Source organism: Monodelphis domestica, chromosome 1 (genome assembly GCF_027887165.1).
Source record: "Monodelphis domestica isolate mMonDom1 chromosome 1, mMonDom1.pri, whole genome shotgun sequence".
NCBI lineage: Eukaryota > Metazoa > Chordata > Mammalia > Didelphimorphia > Didelphidae > Monodelphis > Monodelphis domestica.
Window position 1 is genome coordinate 649,649,621 of NC_077227.1, and position 22,840 is coordinate 649,672,460.

The following is a 22,840-nucleotide window of genomic DNA, read 5'->3' on the forward strand; positions in this document are numbered from 1 at the left end:
AACCAGTAACTGGCCTACTGGTTGAGAGTTGGGAGGAGGGGGTCTGAGAAGGCATGATAATAATAATCAGCATTTAGTTTTAGATCTCCAAAGGGATGACTTGTCATACACTAAGTTGTCTTCATGAATAGTTTATTCAAAAATTTTCACAGTCCTGTAAATCATTTTTATTTTCACTAAAAGATACCGTCCCACTATTAGTGAAAAATGACACATTTTAGATATCTTAATGGGCAAAGCAGATCAAATATTTATAATTGTTCATTCGATATATGAGTGAATATTTTAATGTGGTAATAGTTAATTAGCGGTGTTATCTCACCGTTCTGCTTGGGTCAGTTAAGTGCCAGGTTTGGGGACTTTTTCTTTTTTTAAATAAAGCTAAGCCTCCTTTCTTTCTCTCTGCTTTGAGGGGGCCATTTTCAAAGCGAGAACATCCTCCTCCACCTCCCCCCAAACCACTTCTAAAAGCGCACATCTTGGCTCATCGTTAAGAGCCTTTGTGGGTCTTTCTGGCTTTGGAACGTCCTGCTTGATGGGAAATCAGTGCCGGAGAAAAACAATGATCACCCCCCCTCCCTGCCCCCCCCAACACAACAAAAAACCACCAGTCCACTGAGCTAGTTTTAAAAGCATTTAATGACATAGCATATATTTAACAGAGAGGGTAAAAGTCGAGAGGTACAGGTCAAACAGCCGAGCGCTCCGGCCCGAGGCAGGCCCAGTCTCTGAAAGGTCATTCCTATTAAATGTCATTTGATTGTGCAGTAAGATGAAGTTTTGTCATTACAATAGTTACAGTGACAGAGAAATGCACACTATGTATCAAAGAGCAAGTAATGTAGCAAAATTATAACACAGTGCCGCAGCGCACAAGCAAGGAACCAGTTCAGTAACATGACTTTGTCCAGTAAATGCTTCGGTTTCACTTTTACACTTATCGATGATTTAAAGGGTTTATTATACATCTAGCTTTATTATACTTTGTACTAGAATTATCTCAAACATACAATATAATGTATTTCAGCAAAAAAAAATTGAAATTACAGATTATTTAAAACAGTTATCATCCGTTTGCTATTCCTTCTCGTACACCGCCCTGAGCGGCCGCATCGGATGCAGAAAAGCCGCGGGAGGGTGTTAGTGCGTGATGCCGGGGGCGGGTGGTTTGGTCTGCCAAGTTAAGGTCGAGTTGTACTCTTGGTACAGCTGAGAATAATAATAATACACTATCCGTTTCATAAGGGGAAGAGCCGTCGTAGGGTAGTTTCTAATAGTCAGGACTCGGGACAACCACCATTACGTAAATGGAAGCGAATGGGTCAGAAAATCGGTCCGTCTGTCTCTGGTGTGCACGGTAATTTCTGATGGGGAAGCACCGCTGCCTTGCATACCCATAGCACTGGGGGTGGGGGAAGGGTCCAAGGGCAGGGGGAGGGGGTATTTCCAAGACAGCCTCACAAAATTGAGGAACAGTTTAAATATTAAGATCTAATCTATATTAACTTCATTAAAAAAAAATCATGGTCTTTCCTCTCATAAAAGAAAGCTGCCCAATGTGCCTCATTACTTTTATAACCTGAAAGAAATTTTGTTTTGTTTTTTTCAGAAATTCTCTATAAATAAAAAAAAAATTCAATGACATTGAGGAACATTAGGCACAGAGAGTAATGTATTGGTTCTGAGCTTGCATGCTGGAATTTCACTGAAAAGATAAAAGAAGTACAGGATGTGGAGATGGGAGCTCATTTCTTTTTTCCAAAGAGGCTAAACCGCTTCTCTTTATCTTTCTCTTTGTCTTTCTCACGCTTGCCAGGGCTGGATTCGCTGGTGATGGTAACACTGGCTGGCAAGGTCTGGGCACGGCTGGATGCTGGAGTGCTCTGGGTGCTCACGGAGATTTCACCTTTGTCAGAGGAGATGGCGGAAGTGATGGCCTGGATCCACGAATTCATTTCCTCCTGGAAGAAGAGGATGTTATAAGAAAGGGGTCAGGATACTCGACTTAGTGAAGAAAGAAAGAAAGGAAGGAACGAAGAAGAGAGAGAAAGAAAGTGAGAGAAAGAGAGAAAGAAAAAGAGAAAGAGAGAGAAAAAAAATCCTTACCTTCTGTCTTAGAATCAATACTGTGTATTGGTCCCAAGGCAAAAGAGTGGTATAAGGGCTAGGCAATGGGGGTTAAGGGACTTGCATGGGGTCATCCAGCTAGGAAGTGTCTTGAGACCAGATTTGAACCCAGGACCTCCAGTCTCTAGGCCTGACTCTTCATCCACTTGAGCCATCCAAGTTGGGATAATTTCTGAACTTATGCTTTAAAAAAATGGATTCTACCACTAAGGACTTTAAATTCCTTTTTCTTCCAAGCAGAAGGGGAAAAGGGTGTTAGGAGTTTAAATTTCCATCCTATTCATGGTAATCTAGGTACAACATAAATTCCATTTAAACTGAATTCTGGGTAAAGGGGCCAGAGAGAGATTTCTGATCAAGTGAAAAAGCTAGAAAGAAAATCCTTCTTGGAAAATAAATCATGCTCTCCCCTCTTCCTTCCATAGGAAAGTAGGAAGGGAGAGAGGAAGGAAGAAATTTCTTCTTCTCATATGTTGTTTTCATGCCAATTATCTCTTGTTAGTTTTCTGCTGAAGGCAGGCTCCATTTACTTTAGTTTCTCCTGGAGGAATAGGGAACTAAATTTAACATTGAGTAGTAAGAATAATAAAGACAAAGGAAATCTGTTTCCAGTCTCATGTGGATTATGAGTAGTCATTTCAGAATGGCTTACAACCAACAGTTTTCTTGCAAATGCTGCTTTTTACTTAATAAATAATAGGCACTTACATCATCTTTGGCTTGGAAGAGGTACTCGTTGCCATCATTTAGTCTAAAATTTAAAGGAAAAAAGAAAGCCAGGAGTTAAGATTTTGAAAACTGAAATAAACACCTCAATCTACATGTATGATAATATAATGGCTCACAGGCATGTACTAGCTTCTCTAATGGAGTCCAGTGGGTGATATCAATCCATGCAGAAAGGGACTGAGACTGAAAGGTCCTAAGGGCTTTGCTCCATATGCTGTGTCTCTATCACTCATGACCTTCTTGGACATCTTAGAAGTCACAGAATTTAGTTCAGGGAATCTTTAGTCATCTGTAAGAATCTGTTGAAGGTTAGTTTGTCTATCACAAAAATCTATCTAGATGCTCACCTGATGACTATGGTAAAAATCTTGTTATTTAAATAAGGCTTTAGGAATATAGCTGCATCTTACTCCTTAAGCTTATATCTCCTATTTTTAAAACTCACTGACAACACTTTTCCTGAGTCCAATTGAAAATATTCAGCTGATGAACTCCTAGTAGCAAATCATCTGGACCGCTAAACCATTTATACAGCAACAGCTGGCTAATTCTTTCTTGCAAGTCTCAAAATGACATTCTAGTCAAATCATTCCCAATTTTTTATCCCAAACTCCAGAACATTGGAGGCAACAGAGTTTAAGCTTTATTTAGGAAATAAACATGTTTGAATTTGTATGAAAATCCCATTAAACAAAACAAGCACTTTTTGAGTATCTATTATGTGTTACCAACTAAACATCTTTAAAAAGTTGTATCTCTAGACTTAGCACAGTGACTGGCTTGTGGCCTGACTGAAGAGCTCTAATTGTTATGGATTGTCCCTTTATATGAAGCTAAAATTTATCTCTTGATAACTGACACCCCATAGATTCTAGTTTTCAAAGAATGTGCTGAATAACACTGGCCATGCCATCCACTGAAAGGATATGTCGGGTTGTTCTAAGGAAAAAGTAGATTTAGGATCTTTCTCGCCATCTTGGCCAAAGGTGAGCTGGAGAGTGAGTTTTCTTTTTTTTTTAATAGTTACAAATGATATTTTATTGGTCACTATAAGTTACATAATATTTGAGTCACAAATGTCCATTGAAATGGCTTTACTATGAAATGGAAAGTAATAAGAGCAGCTAGAACTTTTAGATTTGGAAAGTGGGATACAAATACTCTCTTTTTGATACAAGTAATTTCTCAGATTTGAAATGAGATACAAATAGTGTCTCATTTTATCCTAACAACATTGGAAATTAGGTGCTATTATTTATCTCCATTTTATAGATGAGAAAACTGAGGCAGACTCTAGGTTAAATTATTTGTCTCTGGCTCACACATCTAATAATAATCTGAATCTGGATCTGAATTCAGGTCTTTCTTATATTAGATGCAGCACCCTTTCCACTAAATCAACTAGCAAACATGGACAAAGTACATAAATTATAAGTGGAGAGTGAGTTTTCAACATGGTAGCCCTTCAAATGGCAAAGGTGGGTGTGGAGTCCGCCCCTTTCTTCCCATTTGCAACCATAAGCAAATGCTGTGCCAGGGATAGAACTCAAGAGCTACCCAAGGCTAGGTCTATGAGGATTTGGGGAATGGGGGCAGAGAAGAAAAGTTGGGGTGAATCCTGATGTTCTTCTCAAAATGACCAATTTCTGTTCCTTCTGGATTTGTTATTTCGTGGGTCTGGGGGCTTCTGGGTAAAAGTATTCTCTTTACCAATGCAGCTCTGCAACTATTCCTACCACTTATGGTCTTAGAAAGTTGCCTGTGGCACCTGCCTATTGTGGCAATTGGGTAGAAAGTTAGGAGGCTGAGATTGAATCTGTGTGGGATCCCTCTGGGGTGAGAATTCTCTACAATTTATTTGTAACTTACAGTCTTAAGAGTTGCGTGGGGCAATAAAAGGGATTGCCGAGAGTTATGGAGTCAGTACAGAACTCAAATTCAGGATTTCCTGACTCACTGCCTTTTAACAGCTATTCTAGGAATTCAAAATCAATGCACTGTATGACCTAGACCAGCAAAGAAGAAACTCAGATGGATTCCACCAAAAAGGCTTCATTAGGCCTTAAAAGAATGTGGGGTGACTATTCTTTTAGAGCAGGCACTGAGCCTAGGTCTTGTGGGAATAGCTTTAAGGGAATGTTCCATCTACCCTGTGACTTCAAGAGTACAAAGGAGGAATGAAGCCAATGTCAAGTGGTCTCAGCTTTCCCTTCCAGTTTTTTTTTTTAGTTGCGTGTCCAATCCATTGATTTAATCTCTTTTGTGGCGAAAAGCATTTAGATATAAATTTTGCCCTAAGGGCTTTTGCTTTTCCTTCCAAAGGAAGCACAACCCATCCCAAGTTTCCAGAGATGGAGTATTACTTTCTCCTATCAATAGGGATTTCATAAATCACACTGAACATTCTCATCCCTTTACAAAACACCACACCCGTGAGCAGCCTGACTTCTTGTTATTGGCATTTTTTCCCATCTTTATCACAACAAATGCGTTTTTTATCATTCAGCTGCATTTGAAAGTAGAACTTTTGAGCTGGAATCCACCATAAAGGGAAGAGTATTTGGTTCTGTGAAACAGAGGGTGGACATTTGATGATTCCTAAAGTAGTTGGGGATAAAAGTCGTAAGAGGCGATTTGGGGAAAGGAGAAAACAGCCCGACAGGTGCCAAAAGACATTTCCTGTTTATCACTCTCAGCCTGTGTGATGAGTCATTTGAATTATAGAAGAAAGCTGGAAAAGTCTTTAGTAATCACTGAATTTAACAACCCACAGCATGCAGAAAAAGCACTCTACTATCTCTGACAGGATCCTGTACCCAGCTTATACATGAAACCTCTGCTGCCTTGTCTATCACTGTATTCCATTTTGGGGCTATTCTAATGGCTAGAAAGTCATTTCCCCAGGTGAACCAAAATAGGCCTCTCTGACTGTGACTCTATTGGCCGTAGTTGAGCTACAACAAACCAGCCTGATTAGTCTTCCAAAGGATAACCTTTCAATATCTGAAGAAAACTGTTACATCCCTACAATATCTTTTCTTTAGGCTAACTAGACAAAGCGTCTTCATTCCTGTATATGAGATGGTTTTTTTGAAAGACTTTTTACTGCTCTGCCCTTTTGTCAGTATCCCCTTGGTTCCTTATTCTTAATATAACTTAAAAATGAATGGGCAATTTTGGTGATCATATTCTACTGCTGACTCCTATTGAATCACCAAAAGACCTTCTTTCACATGAACTACAAAGATGGGCCTTTCCCCTCTTACCTCATTACCTGAGCAGCTGACTTTTTTTAAGGTCCTAAATGTTGGACATAACATTTCTTCCTATTAAATCTTGTTCAGGGCCTCGCACATTGTGAATGTATACCGGATATTGGCTGAATCGTTCCTCTAGCCTGTCAAGATCTTTTCAAATCTTGAACTATCCTTTCTAGTTTTGTATCATCTTTGAATTTCAGAGTAATTTTATGTCACTTTGGTCAATGATTTTAAAAGATTGAACAAAACAGGACCATAGAAGACTGTGACATGGCAGTAAAGAAAAATTCAGAGATGTAGCAGGGCTTACATTTCACCATGTTACCTACAAGGATATATCAGATATTTGGCCAACAGTCAAGTTGAAACCTATACATATGATATCTGTCATTCCTCTGATATTTCCATCAAATAATCCGCTCAAAAAATAATACAAAGTTAGCTTGCCATGACTTGATTCTTCTAAAAGTGGCTCCTGTTAATCACTGTTCTGTTTTTTAAATGTTTATAAGTCACTTGCTGCTCCTCTAGATAATTTTTCTGAAGCTTGAATAGAATTGTGTATCAATGTTGTAACTAAAAGGGACATCACCACTCCTTTTACAGCTGAAAACACTGGGGCTGAAGAATGTCAAGTGATTTGCCTAATGAAGGTGACACCAGTGAGTCAGTGAGAGCTGGGACTTGAATCTAGGTCTTCTAATTCCTAGGCCAGGATACTGTCAACACAGTGGAAAGTGGCTATGAAAAAATGTGAAATATGAATATTCCATATTAGGTTTTTGGGTCACAGCTTAGAAAATAAAGACAACTCTGACTACCTTCTACCACCCCACCCTATGGGGCTCAACAGAAGTCCTGGGAGACCCAAAAACTAAGCCAAAATCAGGTAAGCCTAAAAACATGTTGTTTTCCACTTTACTGAAGATGAAAAACACTCACAAGAAGTCATTTACAGTTACGGTTTCAAAGGAACCAACTTTAAAACCCAAATTGAAACTTCATGAAAACATTTTATAACCCACTCACCGAAGCTTGAATACGTGTTTTTTCTTTTTGTAGTCAACGGCTACTTCACAGGAAGCTTCTTTCAAACTCACAGGGATCTCACTGTGATAGGGAATACCAGAACTAGCAGCCTTTGAGTCTTTGTAGAAGCCCATCTCTTGGTTATTAATCACACAGTAGACATTATGCCACGACCTAAAGGATTCAAGAGAGGAACAGCAATTTGTTATAATCATTTTCTTTCAGTAATGAGTCCAGAATTTGACCAAGGTAAAAATGGTTTTCATAGAAGACTAAGGTTGTTACAAGTTAGCTAGCTACCCAAGGAAGCCAGGGGAGCATTGATGGGCTACTTTAACATCAATACAGGAAAATCTTCATCCTACAATACAAAAAAATAGTGGAAACCTGAGTTCTCTGCTACAGAGCACACTGTTATGGTGCGAAAATTGTCAGAAGCCCAGGAAGCCCCTGCTACATTTTGGGAAAATGCTTTTGTCCCTACAAGACGTCCCCCATGAACTCTTGACACTCTTTGTGGGGGCCTATACAATGGGGAATGAACAAGTTAGCTGGTTGGCTAAGCAGGACACCTTCAGAAATTTGTGGCAGAATCAAGTGGAAGTTGAAATATGCCTCTCCTAATAGGATTCCTTCCACTCATGTCACAAAGTGGTTGGGCATTATGATAAATGACCATGAGACTAGGTGAGTGACAATATTCTTCAAAAAAAACACATTTGGACACAGAAATATTAAACCTAATATTAAAAATTAAACCTAAACAAAAACCTAAATATTCTTTTCACACAAAACAGTTCACTGCAACCCATTACACTAGCCAAAGTCAATCCCTTTTAAAGATAAAATCACTATGGCTCAGTCCTATTTTCCTCCTATCACTCAGAAAAACATTGCTGAATAAAAGACATTTTCCCTGCCCATATCAGGTCTAAGATTACTGAATTGGGGAGTGGGGACACCACTAAATGAGTAAGCATCCTACAGCCATGCCCAGTTCCCCATCCAAGTGCTGTTGTTTTTTTGGTTATTAAATAGGGAGACCACCTCACTGACATTTCTCACTGACCTGAGCAGTTCTCAACCTAGGTCTCCTGGGCCTCTGTCCTTACCTGCTTGAAGCCTTCTTATTGTGAGCCTCCCACTCGTGCTTCCGATTCAAGAAGCCTTCCATCTGAGCCGAGGGGGTCTCCTGGGTTTTGGCTGGTAGGGTGGCTGCCGTCTGTGCCTGGATAGTCGTCTTGGCTTTGCGATCTGAGGTTGGGGACGGGATAGGGCTGGATTCTTTTGAACTCGTTCTCTGCTCTGTAGCTCCATTGACCATTTCGCTTGTTTCCACAGTTTCTGCCATCTAGGGATAGTGGAAAGACCATTCAGCTAACCCTGCACCATGCCCGGGACGACTGAAACGCTAACTGACTTTTGCACAATGTGGCTGTGTATAAACTTCTTGGACAGACTGAGATAGTACAGTAAAACCCTTTCACATCCCACAAAGCCAACTAAACACCAAAGACATTAGAAGGTACAGAACTGATTAATACCCACCCGTTTTATAGGGAAATGGAAGAAGCTAAATGTCAGTATGAGTTTTACTGCACTTTGCTCTTCTGATTAATCCATTTTCTCTAACAGAACCCAATTCAATAACTCCATTTCTATTACTGGTTACTCGAAACAAAGGACAACAGGAACAGTCACGCTTATTATGTATGAGAGATCGAGGATGTTATACAGCAGCCACCTTACAACCAGGAACACCAGCAGAAAAGTTTTAAGTTTAAGTGAAAGGCATTCACAAACATGTCAGCAAACAAGCCTGTCAGAAATACACAGAAGCATTCCCCACCCCACAGAAGAAAAGAGGCCTAGAACGCCTACAAGTGCTCCTGGGCCCCCCGCCCCAACCTTGGCCCTTCCCACGACACATCATCAAAACATGCAGAAATTAGGATGACACCATGCAATTCATGTCCACCATCTCAGTTAGGCTTGGATCTTAAAGCTCGGGGAAAGAGAAGGGAAGAAGAAGGCAAGTCAAACATCCATGTAAGCACGTCTGCCAGCACTGGATAGTAAGTGGGCTGTATTTGCTGTTAAAGGTACTGGAAAAAGCCAACCACAGTCACTCAACACCACACAGCTATTTACCCCCAAACAAAGACAGAACCAGGGCCTTCCCCATCACTTGCTTTGTCGATCGCGTTGCCTTGCTGCACTGACATCGAGATAGCCTAGAGAGCAGCCCAGTTTCCAGCGGCTCTGACTCATCACGCTGGAGACGTCTTCAGGAGCCGTTCCTCCACAAGCTCAATTAAATTGTAACCCTGACGGCTTTCAGCTTTGGAAATGCAGTATGCTCTTGGTTCATTATCATTCTCAGCCTGTGTACCATGAACTGTGGACCATTAACCGTAGCAGCTCCCTGGCTCGTATAACCAGGGGGTGGGATTAGCGAGTTACCAAAGCCGGGTGTTGCTAATGCTTTAGTGGATTACAAACATCCTGCACCCCTTTGTACGTAGACAAACACGGAGGTTGTAAATGGCACACTAAGGAAGACACCCGCTCCCTGCACGGCTGCCCTGAACCGGAATCGCCCCCGAAGGGCGACGGCCTCGGCACAAAGAATGGCCGCCTCGGATGGAACGTGTCGGACCTAATGATTAGCTGCCAAAGACCGATTCTCTTACGCCTCATCAGAAGGCCTGGAAAGGTGGGGCGGTCAGGGATGTCCATCTAGAACACTGGCTGGCCGAAATCCCAGCAAAGATGGAAGAATTGAAAATTTGACTCTATTTCAGGGTCCTGGATGTAGTCCAGGTTAAACTAAGTTTCCATAAAATTCCATTTCCTCAATTTTGCCAAACTAGACCAGGATTAAGATGGGAGTATGCTAATAAGAATCTCTTCCAAGATCCAAAAAAGGAAAGCAGACTATATATACAGTAAGGGGTGTGGGTATACATGGCGGTTTATCCTGGCCCAAAATAAGCCTCATACTGTACATATGTGCTTATAAGCATTTAGGACATTCGTGAATGTTTGTTTTGTCTATTCTATAATTCTATTTTTTAAATGGTGGCTAAAGCAAAAAAAATGAAAAATATCTGAGAGCAAAAAATGTTTTAAAACAGCAGCCACTCAAGTACTGAATTTTAAGTGACTTCAATTTAATAAAGTTTTGGCTTATGAAACTACCCACAATTTATGGTGAAGAATATAATGAGTTTAAGGCTGGTGTAGTAAGGACCTGGAGAAACACATGGTTAGTATGTGTAAAAAAAAAAAGTTTAAAAAAATTTCCTGCTGCAGGTTTTAAGTGGAGATTGCTAGCTGTAGTAATGACCTGATTTGAAATACTGACTTAATTATTCTAATAACAATCTTAATGGACAAAAGTTTTGTGAATAGGGCTAAAATGTACAATATGTGGGAGGCAAATTTCTAGTTGCTAAGAAAATGAAAACCTTTTCTGAGGAGATTTCTGCAGCAAAAATTTTTCTTTTGAGATATTAGAGGGAAAGAGAAAACCCCAACACCAGTATGCACAAGGATAAATTAATATGTATGCAAATGAATGATCCAGGAAAACAGGAAGGGAAAAAAGGAGCAAAATGAATTTTAATGAAAATGTGCTTTAAGCATGCCAACAGACAACACGCCACTGAAGACAAACATTAAAAGCAAAAATCATAGTGTTATGATAAAACAATGGACACATGAATACATTTTCCCTTATTGCTTCTCTTAGCAATTAGTTGAGAGGTGCTTAAGTGGCTGGGTGTATCTGAGGTATTTAAATCACGACTGTGAACATGACTACAACATAGGTTGACAACTAGTAACATGACAAGAAACACCCCACTGATTTTCAAAGTGCATGAAGCAACATTGTTTTCAAGTTCATTAACTTGAGTCTCTGTACCATAAAGCAAAGAATAAAATGACTTATCTTCAAATACAAGTCAATTGTTGCAATTTTTTCCCCCTGGCAAGATACAAATTTAAAGTATATATATAAAAAGATTATTGAAAGATTTGAGTGCTCCTTTGTGGATTTTTTTCTTGTTCTGAATATAAAAAGCAGAAAAACTGGATATTTAATTCCAATATATAAATTTTAACATATATATGGAAATATCATATGTATATACACACATACATATATATATCAATGACATGCATATTATGATTTGGAGCCAGAAAAGACATCTAAAGGCTCCCTATTTTTCTAAATCTGAAGCAAAAAGCTTAATATTGATAGTAATGTGTTTTTAAGGCAAAGAGACCCAACAATGGTGCACGCTGCCCCCAGAACATATGGAACTATGTATATATCTATAGGCCCATCTACAGTCACCGGTAAATAGATATGTACATAGAGAGACACAGAAAAACAAACAAGATGCTATATGACGTTATCCTGACAAAAGAAAAAAAAAACATGCATCATGAAATGAAAAGACAAATCAGACTTTAACAACAACTTGCAGCGATCATCTATCAACTCATGTTTCTGATCCCACTAGCATCTCCAACCCTGCAAATTAGTATGTTTCTCACAGCATGAGATGGGTGATTGCAGAAAATCTCTTTTTATAACCTGTTTTTCCCTTCTGAGTTACAAATTCTGTTATGTTTTCTTATAACTTGTGGTCTAAGAAACTGCATTCTAAACTGCTCTCTGGAGAGGGAATAGCTAATGGTGGCAAGAATATGGACATGAAATAAAGCATAAAGATATGAAAAACTGCCAAGTTTGTTACACAGGATATACAGGAAAAGTTCTTGGAAATATGCTAATGGTCTAGAAGAAGAATGAGCTTATTTCTAAACTAAGTTTTTAAATGATCCCCTAATTTTAGGCCAATCAAGTTTAAGGTTCTAGTCACTGGAACGAACTAACATGGCTTTGATTCCATCTGTTTGGGAATTTAAATACAGTGGTGCCCCAAAGTTATGACCTGAAGAAGGAGGCCTGAAAACCAAGACAGGCATCCAAGATAAATAGAAGGCAAAAGTCTCTGAGTCACCAAGGGCTGCCCTCAGAGCATCCCCGAGGATGAGAGCTTACTCTGGGGAGGATGCAGCACTCAGCACGCACTGCATCATTTGCTGCGTGAAGAAGCTGGATTTCTGAATCCAGAACTTAGCAGACTAAATGGAAAAAAAAAAACAACAAAAAAACCCCCAAAAAACAAAAAACAAAAAAATTGCTCTCTTTTTAAAAAAGGAAAAAATAAAAAGCTTAATCTATATTCTGGAACTGACCTGAGGGTGGAGAACGGCAGTAGAGTAATCTCAAACAGAACTTCTGTCTACAACTTAAAAATAAAATCATTTTTTGATCACATCCAACTCTTTTGTTTATTTTTATCTTTATCCTTCCTGGAATGTTACATAACTAAGTTTCAGTAGCCAAAATCCCCTTCCCATACAGTTATCTACTAGTTATCGCCTACATTCTTCTGCATCTACTACCTTCAGCCTGGTTAATAGCTCATTTATAATGTGGCCCATGTATACACAGTATTGCAACCTGTTAGTATAACTGGATGCGTCATACCTGTCAGATTCTAGTTTTCTTCTCCATTATGATGTAATTTCATTAAATTTCAATTACTCATGTAAGGGATGTTTTAGCTGTAAAAATCTTAATAAAATAAAAAGCTCACAATAAATAACATAAAATAAATGTCTCTTTAAGGCAACTGAGCATCCATCAGTTAAAAGACTCAAATAAACATGGATTAAATGAAAACATATATATAACCAAGGTTATTAATTAAATAAAATTCAACAATGTGGATGAAATGGAAGCAAAAAGATCAAACCGAAAGTATTTGGAAAAGAGTGGAATTCTTTACAAAAGGTTCTGAGTTTCACAGTCCAGACCAGGGTTGGTCACTGGCTGTCCGTCTGCTATTAAAGTTTTTGTAGTTTTGGTAGGTTTGAGAGCGGTAACTAACCCGTGGAGATCCCTGTTCAGCAGGCAAACCATTTTGGGAAACTTGTTCTCCTTTTGAAGCATCCCTATTGAAGGAAAGAAAAGAAGATAAGGATGTAAACTATGGAAAAGCGACAGAACGAGAACAGGGGAAGAGAAAGGAAAAAGGAACATAATTTTAAACTTTCCATTTCTCTTTTTAAAAAACCAGAGAATGCATTTGGAAATAATAAAAACTTCTACATACATAGGATCATTAAAGATTCAGAGATAGGAGAGACCCTGAGAGGTCATCCAGGCTCAATATCAAACATAGATTTGGAGCTCTAAGTGACGTTGGAGGCTACCTAAATCCAATCTCTGAATTTCTGCAAAAAGGCTAAGCGATTTATCCGTGGGGGTGACCCCAGGTTGATCTTTCCACTCTGCCATGCTGACTTCTCCCTCCTTACACTTAAGATTCCATGTTAACAGACTTTACATTGTACTTAAAAATGGTCCTGAGTGGAGGACAAAAGGCTAAAATCCCTGAGATTGCGACTAAATGGCTGACCGACCCTGGGAAGCACTTCACTGACTCGCTCCATCTGTATAAAAGGGCACATGAACTCCCTCACTGGCTTGGAGAGTTCTTATCACATCATTATCCCATTCCAATTGGGAAGTAAATTGTGTCATATGAAACCACCCAGCGCTTTAAAACCAAGTTTCTCTTAAGACTTAAGAACATGCTCCTGAGTATCCATGCCTAAAGCACGGCTGACCCAGGCCAATTTATTTGGTCTAAAGGAGTCTTTTTGTCAGTGGAGGTAGTTCCACGCTTACCATTGCTGTGACTCTGTTTCCTCTGAAACTTTCGTCCTCGGCTCTGGAGACGGAGGTTGCCGCTTCCTCTCCTCTTCCTCTTGCTGTCTACGCACTTCCAGTAACTCCAACTAAAGAGCAAATGCAATCAATAAAAAAATTAATATTCTCCATAAAAATGAGCAATTCTAAAATATTCTGGAATCTTGTATTTCTTAAAAAACAAAAACCAGCACTGGGGACCCTGGCACGTCCTGATATTCCAGTTCCACTTGTCCTTTCTTCTCAAATCATAAGGGGGGTCCTAGGTGAACAGCTGCTTTCCAACCCCAGCACCCACAATGACATTTAACTTCATAGGGACTACAAACACTATTAAAACCAGAGAAAACGGAGTTCTGAAGGAAAAACTGGCCAGTTTCACATGAACTTTTTGTGTCCTCTGATTCTTTGGTCTACTTGTTCCTGGGGGAAAAAAGCAATGCTTAAATCTGCTTCAGTACAAAGTTTCTTAATAGTGTCAAAAGTGTCAAATGTCCACTTGCTTGTTTTGTAGAGCCTCAGACAATTTAGTATAGTGTTTTCATTTTGTGGCAAAAGACTTGAGTTTAACCCAAACAATGCATTTAAAACCGAAAACCAATATCCTTCTGGAGCAGCCTAAGCCCAAAGTAACCCGCTGTGTGAGCCATAGGCATGAACCATGTTTTCCTTTTTTCAATCTCCAGAGGGTTGTGAGAAGGCATTTCCATGCATGCATGACTGCTGTTGGCCTGATGCTCAACAGGGATCAAGAAAGGGGAGAGAGGGCAAGTCCCAGTTCTAGGCACCCTGGGAGGTGCATGTTTGTTTTAAACTCCTCCATGAGATAGGGCCAAACCATTTCTTCTGGTAATACCTTAATGATATGGATTTGAAGGGAAAACAAACCCCAAAACCCCCCAAAACAACATGGTTTCCAAAATATTAAACAAAATTTCTGGAAATAGACAGGACAGGTCAGATCAAACGAAGGACAAAAAGCCCTAAGCTTTCCATTCCACAGATAGGCGGAGGGAAAGAACTCTTCTGGATGCTGTTCCAGAGGTTCCTAGGATTCAGAGGCTGAAGTAGCCTTACATCATCTAGTCTCATTTTCAGCTGAGGAAATGACGGTTCAATAGAGGTGGCCAATGGAACGTGGGATTTGAACTCAGGTTCTCAAACTCCAAATCCAGGGCTCGCTCAGCTCCACCAACAATGTGTGCAAAACTCAAATGCAACAAACATAAAGAATGTCAACGTGTGACTTTCTGGGTCACGGGTGGCCCGTAGGGATGTTTTTCCTTTTCTTTCTCAGTCTGACATCGCTGAATGACACGCTACCATTACAGACGCCAGTTTCTAAGCCGTCACACGTGGCCTTAAGAAAAAGAACCCCAGATACGCCTTGGCTTGTCTGAAGGGGAAGGCGGCCGAAGCCGTCCAGACTACTCCTCTGCATGGGCCCGGCCCATTCCGAGGGATGAACAGAGAGTGCAGACCAAAGCAACGCCTCGTGCGTGGGCTCAGCGGGACCACTTACTGTTGTCAGCCTTTCCAAAGCGGAGAATCTCTCATCCCAAGTCGCTGCAGACTTTTCAAATGCCTCGTGGCGTTTGATGAGTTTCTCCACTTCGTCCACGCTCTGGCCTATCTCCCGGCTGGAAAGGTAAGGTTCCTGTCCCAGCAGCCAGGCCTCAGCCACGCTGGCATCCCTCGAGAACTGATGTACCTCCAAAACTGAGCAAAATAACAGGAGTTAGAGCTGCAGGTGCCACGCCAGCGTCTTTATCTCCTGTTCATGGCCAACCTTCCCCAATCCCTTCTCTGCACGAGGCCCGCTGCTTCTTAGCATGACGGCGGACTATTTAAAGATGTGTAAGTACTAGGTGTCCAGCAGAGGTAGAGAGGTGTGCTCATTCTACCCAGGCCAACGACGCTAAATGACCTATTGTTTATTTGATTCAGCTTTGTGTAGTAACCTAAGTCTTATTTGCCTCGAGCTTCTTAGTGAACAAAATGGCGATGCCATCTTAGCCTGTCTGCCAAGCATTCATCAACTTGGAGGCTTCGTATGCTATAACAGGGTTCGAACGTAAAAGGTATCAATAATGGAGAAGGAGAATTCTCAGAAGTTAAGAATCGACTTTAACCAAAAAGCATGGTCGACAGCAGCCTGAAGGATATGTGGAGGCTGGGGTTCATAGAGTAGGTTGACTTGTCAAGACTTTTTCTAATATTAGGCCTTAATAATAATGCGATTTTGATAGAAGTTCTTTTTTCTACTAAAAATGATGCAAACCACCATTGTTCCTACTTTTAGTTCTGACTAAATCAACAGATGACAAGCTATTCCTTTGGAGCGCTCCTGACCACTAAATTGCTGATGCTCTCAAGGTCAGACAAACAGTACAGAGAAAGCCTCTCAGAGATCAGGAGTTAGAACTGGATCACTTAGTACAATCTCTTCACGAGGCCGGGAGAGAAGTCACTTCTCCAAGGATGCTCGGCTACAGGGTTGGGTTTTGAACACAGATCCTCTGATGCTAAACCCAGGGCTCTTTCCACTCTCTTGTCCTTCTTTGCCTAATTCTCATCTGCTATGAGATAGGGTCTTGTCATATCACTCTATCAAGATGCAATTCAGCAAGCATTAGGAAAGGGTTAAAGGAGGAAAGTCCCCCAAAAGAATGCTCTTTACTTAAAAAGCAGAGAAAATAAATCCTTACTCAGTCTTAACCATTCCCATCGGTCTTCCCACTTGTCAATCATTTCTTTTCTCTTTTCAGTCAACTGCAATAACTTTTCTTTGATCTGTATGGAAAAAAATCCCCACAACCTTGTTACTAGGCAGCCCATGACTTCATCTGCCATTATATTGTTATCCTGCTTATCAAGGGTTAAAAAATAAACAAGTTAAATACAAAGGTTACAAGGTATTAGGTGTAGCGAGAAAAGGAATTGCCTTAGCTGTAGAGTAGCATTGAAAATATTGACTCATCTTCTTTTAGCCACCAGCCTCTTCTGCAAAACCAGCAGAAGCTTAGGAGGAAAGAGAGAACCTCGAGACAATAGAATATAAGTAGAAACCTTTAGGATGCTAATGCTCTAGAAAAGGCAGATACTAGAATCTTATTTAAAAAAAACAATAATTATAAGTGAATATCATAGCAAGGATTCATGGACGGTCCTGTAATAGATTAAGAAAAGGGATTCACTTTGGGGAGGTGGAAAGTTGTGGGGATGGAGAATAACTGAATGAGAAGGCACTTAGTAAGCACTTGGTTGTACAAAGTACTCTGGGGATACTGATGAGAAAGCAAGTCCTTGCTCTCAAGGAATTAAAAATCTAATGGGGAAGGCAATAAATATGAGGTGAATGATGCAAAGGTTCCATGATCCTTAGGGTACTTTGGCAGAGGAGAAGGTCATGTGGCTTTTAAAGTCATTTCCACTGATAAAAACCTATCCGTTCCGGATGCTGAAACCAACATTAAGGCCACTGATGGCAGAAACATTATTCTTGTCTGGGTCTTTAGTAATTATGGCTACAGCACCCAAACCCAAGGAAGCAGGTGCCAGGCTTCATCTCTATAGGTATTACTTCCCAGGATGGTAGCAGCAAGGGTAAAATTAGAAAAAGTTTGGGAGGCAGCAGCCACATTCAAGGCTTGTCGGTGCCAGGTAGTAAGCGGTGGGTGCTGGTGGTAAGAAAGGGGAGACCTTATTCCATAGTGACTGCTTCCCTCAATGATCACAGTGGAGCCTGGGCTGGTTGCAGAACTGGAGGGACACTTATTTCTAAGGCTCAAGGTTCAAGTCCCAGCTATAGCCATCCAGATTAGGCAAGATGGTGGTGGTTTAATTCACTTGGTACTATCTGCCTTCTTTCTCTCAGGATGTCTTGGTGCTTGAGCCAGGAAGTCAGATGGTACCAAAATCTGTCTCAATTTTGCCCAGAGATCTAGTACTGGATCTTTAAATTCTAGGATTAGAAATTTAGATTTGTAGATTTGGAAGAGACTCTAGAGATGGAATTTAATATCCTCATTTTACTTGTGAAGAAATTGAGGGCCAAAGAAATTAAGTAATTTGTTATGGTCACAGAGCTCTGTTAGCCCATGAACTCATTCTCAGACTCCAAATTCAGTGCTCTTTCCATTACAATACACTTTTTGCTCAATATATAGAGTAGGGACAATATGCCTCTTAATGCCCATGAAATCAAGTACCTAAGTTCTACTTTCAACTGCAGTGATGGTGGGGATTAACAGAGGTAATGTTTCTTCCCAGATCCATCCTGCCTCGCACTTCTCTAGGGCCAGAATGATTGTACAAATATTAATCATACCTCCTCTGATGCATAGTGTTTCCTTGCCAATAGAGATTTCCCAAGCTCAATGCAGGTAGTGAAGCTGTCATTACGGGCATCAATTTCCGCTTTGATACCCTGATGATTATTCATTAATAATTCAACAGATGACACATCCCTAAAATGTCAAACAATAAATGCATTAGTTCATACTTAAAAGTTAACGGGTGGATTAAAGGGAAAATTTCTACTGAATAATTCGCTTTATTTGTCTAAACACACTGGCACGTTTTGGTGCCTGACATACAGTGCTCCGTCTCCTTTCTCCATGCCTTTGTACTGGCTATTTCCCCATGGCTGTCACGCTCTTCCTCTTCAGCACCATCTTTTGGAGGAAGCTTTTCCCTTTGTGGTTGTGGTTGATGTTCAGACAGTCATGTCTGACTCTTTGTGACCCAGTGGACTGTAGCATGCAAAGCCCTTCTGTCCACTACCTCCCCAAGCCTATCCAAACTCCTGCTCACTGCTTCCACGACACCATTGATCCATCTCATCCTTCTGCCATTCCCTTTCTCCTTTTGCTTTCAATTTTTCCCAGAATTAATCTTTTCCAATGAGTCTTCTCATGATGTGGCCAAAGTATTTAAACTTCACCTTTAGTACTTAGCCTTCCAATGGAATAGCCAGTTCATTTAAGTACTGATGTCCAAAGAACTCTCAAAAGTCTTCTCCCTCTAAGGGTACCTTGTATCTGTTTTATGTCTCATCTATACCTCTCTAGAAGTATATTAAGTTTCTCTATGAGAAGGCTGGCTCTCTAAGGGCAAGGACAGTTTTTGCCCTGGCTTTTGTATCCCCAGGGCCTAGACATAATAAGAGATCAATGAATACTTGTTCATCAATAGTCAATAAACATTGATTATTTTTGTGAACTAGTAAAAACATTTCAGACTGACTCCACTCCACACCCCAGTGGTTGAAAAGCTCTGCTTTAGATCACACAAGTGTTCATTTTTATCTGTTATCTGGATTGTGTCAAGAGCTAGTTGATGATTATGAATTGCCCCTTCAGAGTTTGAGAACTACAAGTTTAAAATGCTCTTCCTTAGAAAATATTTGGTGAGTATCTATTTTTTATTTTTCCACAGTTATAAAATCATTTCAATCAGGGCTAGAGGTGAAGAGGAGGTGTAAGTGGATATGGCTGCCCTCCTCTCCCTAAAGTAATCCTTGAAGATGGACCGGCATATTCTGACCTCTTGCTCAAGGGCCCTGGCCCCTGCCAATCAGAATATTTTCCAAGTGACACAACTAAAAAATAACCCGTTATTTTTACACCATTTCTTGCCTCTATCTTCAGTGGTGGCCAGGAAGAGCCAAAGTAAAGAGAGGTCATTGTGGAGTGAATGGTGGTGGGAATAAAAGCTTCCTCCCATATAACTGAACAACCTCTGCTCATGTCTGTGCTCTCAGCAAAGCCGAAGGAGGTTTCAGAACACGCGTTAAATGACAGCCCAAAGGGTACAGTAAAGGTAGGTGTTAGGGATACTCTACGGTCAAGCAGGCAAACAGAAGTACTCCTGGTCAGCGCCAGAGACGGCACGGGAAGAGGGACTGAATGTACTGTCTCGATGTAGGGCAGATGAAGAGCACCGCTGCTCCCAGGATTCATTCCACTCTGAATCCCTTCTGGTACCCTGCCCACTCCTGCTCTGGCCACCAGCCCCTGGTGGCAGGAAGGAGCGGTGAGGTGGGTGGGCATGGGGGCACTTCCAAGGAGAGGAAGGGAAGGAAGGCAAGAGGGAACCGAGAAATCTGAGGCACTATTTGGCACCTGCTGAATTACCTTCCCTACCAAGGGCTGCGTGATGCCTGGAGAGCAGTTCTGCCTTCTCAAGAACACACGGAGACCAAGGAGGCCCTCCGAGGAAAGCAGTGACACCTACGGTCTCAGGGCTGGAGTGATGACTGCAGAGTGGCAAGGTCCCCTTTTGAGCAATTAAGTTCATATGGGAATTAAGAGCGCTGCAATTAGCTTGGCTCAGAACCTCCCTCCCTGCTCCTTACTGATAAGGGAATTGGGGGAGGCCCAGATGAGATCAGTCCCAAACTCCATGACGTAATTACCTTGGCTTCTCCTGGGCTTCAATCTGCCGGATGACATCTTCCATCCAAAGCATGAGGTCACGCACCATGCTGAAGAAACGGAACTTGTCTCCTGTATCAACCAGCCTCACCCGGCGTCCCTCACAAGCATCCAAGAGAGCTTTCCAGGCTTCCAGAACCTCATTTTCCCTCTTTTGAATGTCATCGGCCTTGTCCCCAGCATAGGCTGCCTGAAGGCGGGCTGCATCCTCTTGGAGCTGCCTTACCTAGGATTTTGCAAAGAAAATCAAGATTTCATTCAGAACTCAGGTCAGCACAGAGCTTTTCTTCTTCATTTCTCCTCAATTCATTAAACATTTAAGTGAACAAAGTGAAAGTACATCGTTGTGTGCACAAAGAAGGATGTCAGAAATCTAAATGGTTCCTTTGCTTGAGGAATTTAGTTATACTTAGAATCAAAAAGTGGGGTCTCGGGTGCTCTGGTTGAAAGAAGGGAGAGCCTTGTGGGAGAGGCTTTTTAGATGAGGTATGAACTTAATTTCGACATAAATTTTAAAAACCAGATGAAGGAGATATTGGAGAGGAGTTCTAGAATTAGGGATGCACAAGGCTCATTTAGCATATAAATACTGAGATGATCAATCTGTTTTTTACACAGTTTAACAATGGAAACAGAAGATATGTTCGAAAAGATATGGAAGGGGCCATATTGTAGGCAGCCCTCTTGAACATCAAGCTAAGGAGTTTGGCCTTTATCTACTACGTAATGAGGAACAGCTGAAATATGTTGAGTAGGGTAGTGATAAGTTGAAATGAACACGTTTCAAGTGTTTTTAATCTGGCAATTGGATTAGAGGCAGAAAGACTAAGGAAAAGGAAAATGAGATTGTTTTGAGTAAGATGAAAGTAAGAAATGGAATGGATAGGACAAATAGGAGAAAGAACATGAAGAAATAGCAAGAGGAGTGACTATGGTAAAGATTCTTTTATATCAGGGTGTCTTATAATCTTTGCTAAATTTATGACCAAGATTTCTTATTTTATAGAACAGATACATTATTGAAAATTTGGCTACTGTAATCATTATGGTAAAGATTTCATTGAACATGGTTTGTAAGTTGATTATAATTCTTTTCAGGGATATACATCGGATATACCTGAACCACAGGAGAAATACAGGAACAAATCTCTTATAGGGCAAATATATTCTTGCAAAATTTTGTAGACTTGCATAATCCCTGCATTTCTATAGAAAACTCTTGCAATATTAACTACCCGTCTCACCATAGTGCAGCACGAGAGAACTCATTCAAACTAAGCTTTTTGGTCAACTCACTTTGCACCTTCATTATGACAAAAAGAAGAGCATCAGATTGGCAAAACAACGAGATGTAGATGGCTTAGGAGGGGATTGGGGGAAGTGGACAGAGCCATTCTCCATTTCTAATTCATGACAGATATTTAGTATTTTCTTTTTTCCCCCACTGTTAAGCTGTACTGCCTTGAAGGCAGAGACCCTGTTATTGAATATCTAATGTATAATGCTTGTACAGTGGAATGTGACTTGGGGTGGGGGGGAGGGGAAGGGAGAGAAGAAGACTTTTCTGTTAATTAGCTATTGTTTCATATCTCAGGCCAGCATCCTGAAAGCTCGTCTTTTATTAAAATCCAGGAAGTTTCTATAATTTCCAAGGAAAGTTTTACAAAAGGGTAAAAAAAAATAAATCCTTCAGGATCTGAGGCTATCGTAATCTTAAGGCAGATTGAATCTACCCACTTTTTTTGGAGCCTTTCCAAACTCATTTTAGAGAACATTTATTAAGTGTCAATTATGTGCTTGGTACTATGGGGCTACAAAAAAGAATGGGACACTGTTCTTGTTCTCAAAAGAGGGGAGAAAAGAACAGCTTCACAAAAAAGAATGCCACTCCCAAAAACGAGAGGTGGTAGGGGTTTGATTTGCCCTTCCAAAAATGGACAAAATTTCAATGAATCAATATCCATAGTATATCTCTCCCCTCTTCCCCCCCCCCCCCCCCCAATCAGCCATCTTCCTTAGGACAAGAAAGTATTTTAGAAGACAGATTTTTCTAAATGGAGGATGTAAAACAAAATATGTATGCTAGAAGCAAAGCTAATTGAGTGGAACCACCAAAGTTCTTACTTGCATGCGAGTATTATTCTATTTAACTCTATCTAAAAAAAAAAAAATTTTTAAGTTTAGTTAAAGCAATCCCTCATTTGCGCACCTCCCGAAACACAGCAATACTGTGTTTTCTTATGGGATTATTAAAGATTCTATTTAACGTGACTTGTAGATTCAAACTCTTTTTAGATATACAGGTGAAATATGATTGTGTTACAAAAAGCAATACTATTACTCTAATTTGAAATGGTCTTCCTCAGAGATTTGGCACAATTAGTGGTTTTGATAAATAAAGCTCAACTACAAATATTCTCTCCTGTGTCTAAACAGGAAATACCAAAGATTACAAAAGCATT

At 40.5% G+C, this 22,840-nt stretch overlaps 1 protein-coding gene across 5 annotated transcripts in view; it reads right to left on the reverse strand.

Annotated features, from left to right (window-relative positions):
- Window positions 1–621: 621 nt before the first annotated feature.
- SPTBN1 (spectrin beta, non-erythrocytic 1) overlaps window positions 622–22,840 on the reverse strand; it is a 255,169-nt gene continuing 232,950 nt past the window's right edge. For all 5 annotated transcript variants that reach the window (XM_056814010.1, XM_056814011.1, XM_056814014.1 and 2 more), the window contains 10 exons: window positions 20,360–20,604; window positions 18,272–18,410; window positions 16,650–16,734; window positions 15,464–15,660; window positions 13,921–14,030; window positions 13,118–13,181; window positions 8,258–8,496; window positions 7,146–7,319; window positions 2,836–2,878; window positions 622–1,961 (listed from right to left, as the gene is read on the reverse strand). In XM_056814010.1, the coding sequence (XP_056669988.1) occupies window positions 1,746–1,961; window positions 2,836–2,878; window positions 7,146–7,319; window positions 8,258–8,496; window positions 13,118–13,181; window positions 13,921–14,030; window positions 15,464–15,660; window positions 16,650–16,734; window positions 18,272–18,410; window positions 20,360–20,604 (1,512 nt within the window). In that variant the 3' untranslated portion in view covers window positions 622–1,745. The remainder of the gene's footprint in view (window positions 1,962–2,835; window positions 2,879–7,145; window positions 7,320–8,257; window positions 8,497–13,117; window positions 13,182–13,920; window positions 14,031–15,463; window positions 15,661–16,649; window positions 16,735–18,271; window positions 18,411–20,359; window positions 20,605–22,840) is intronic.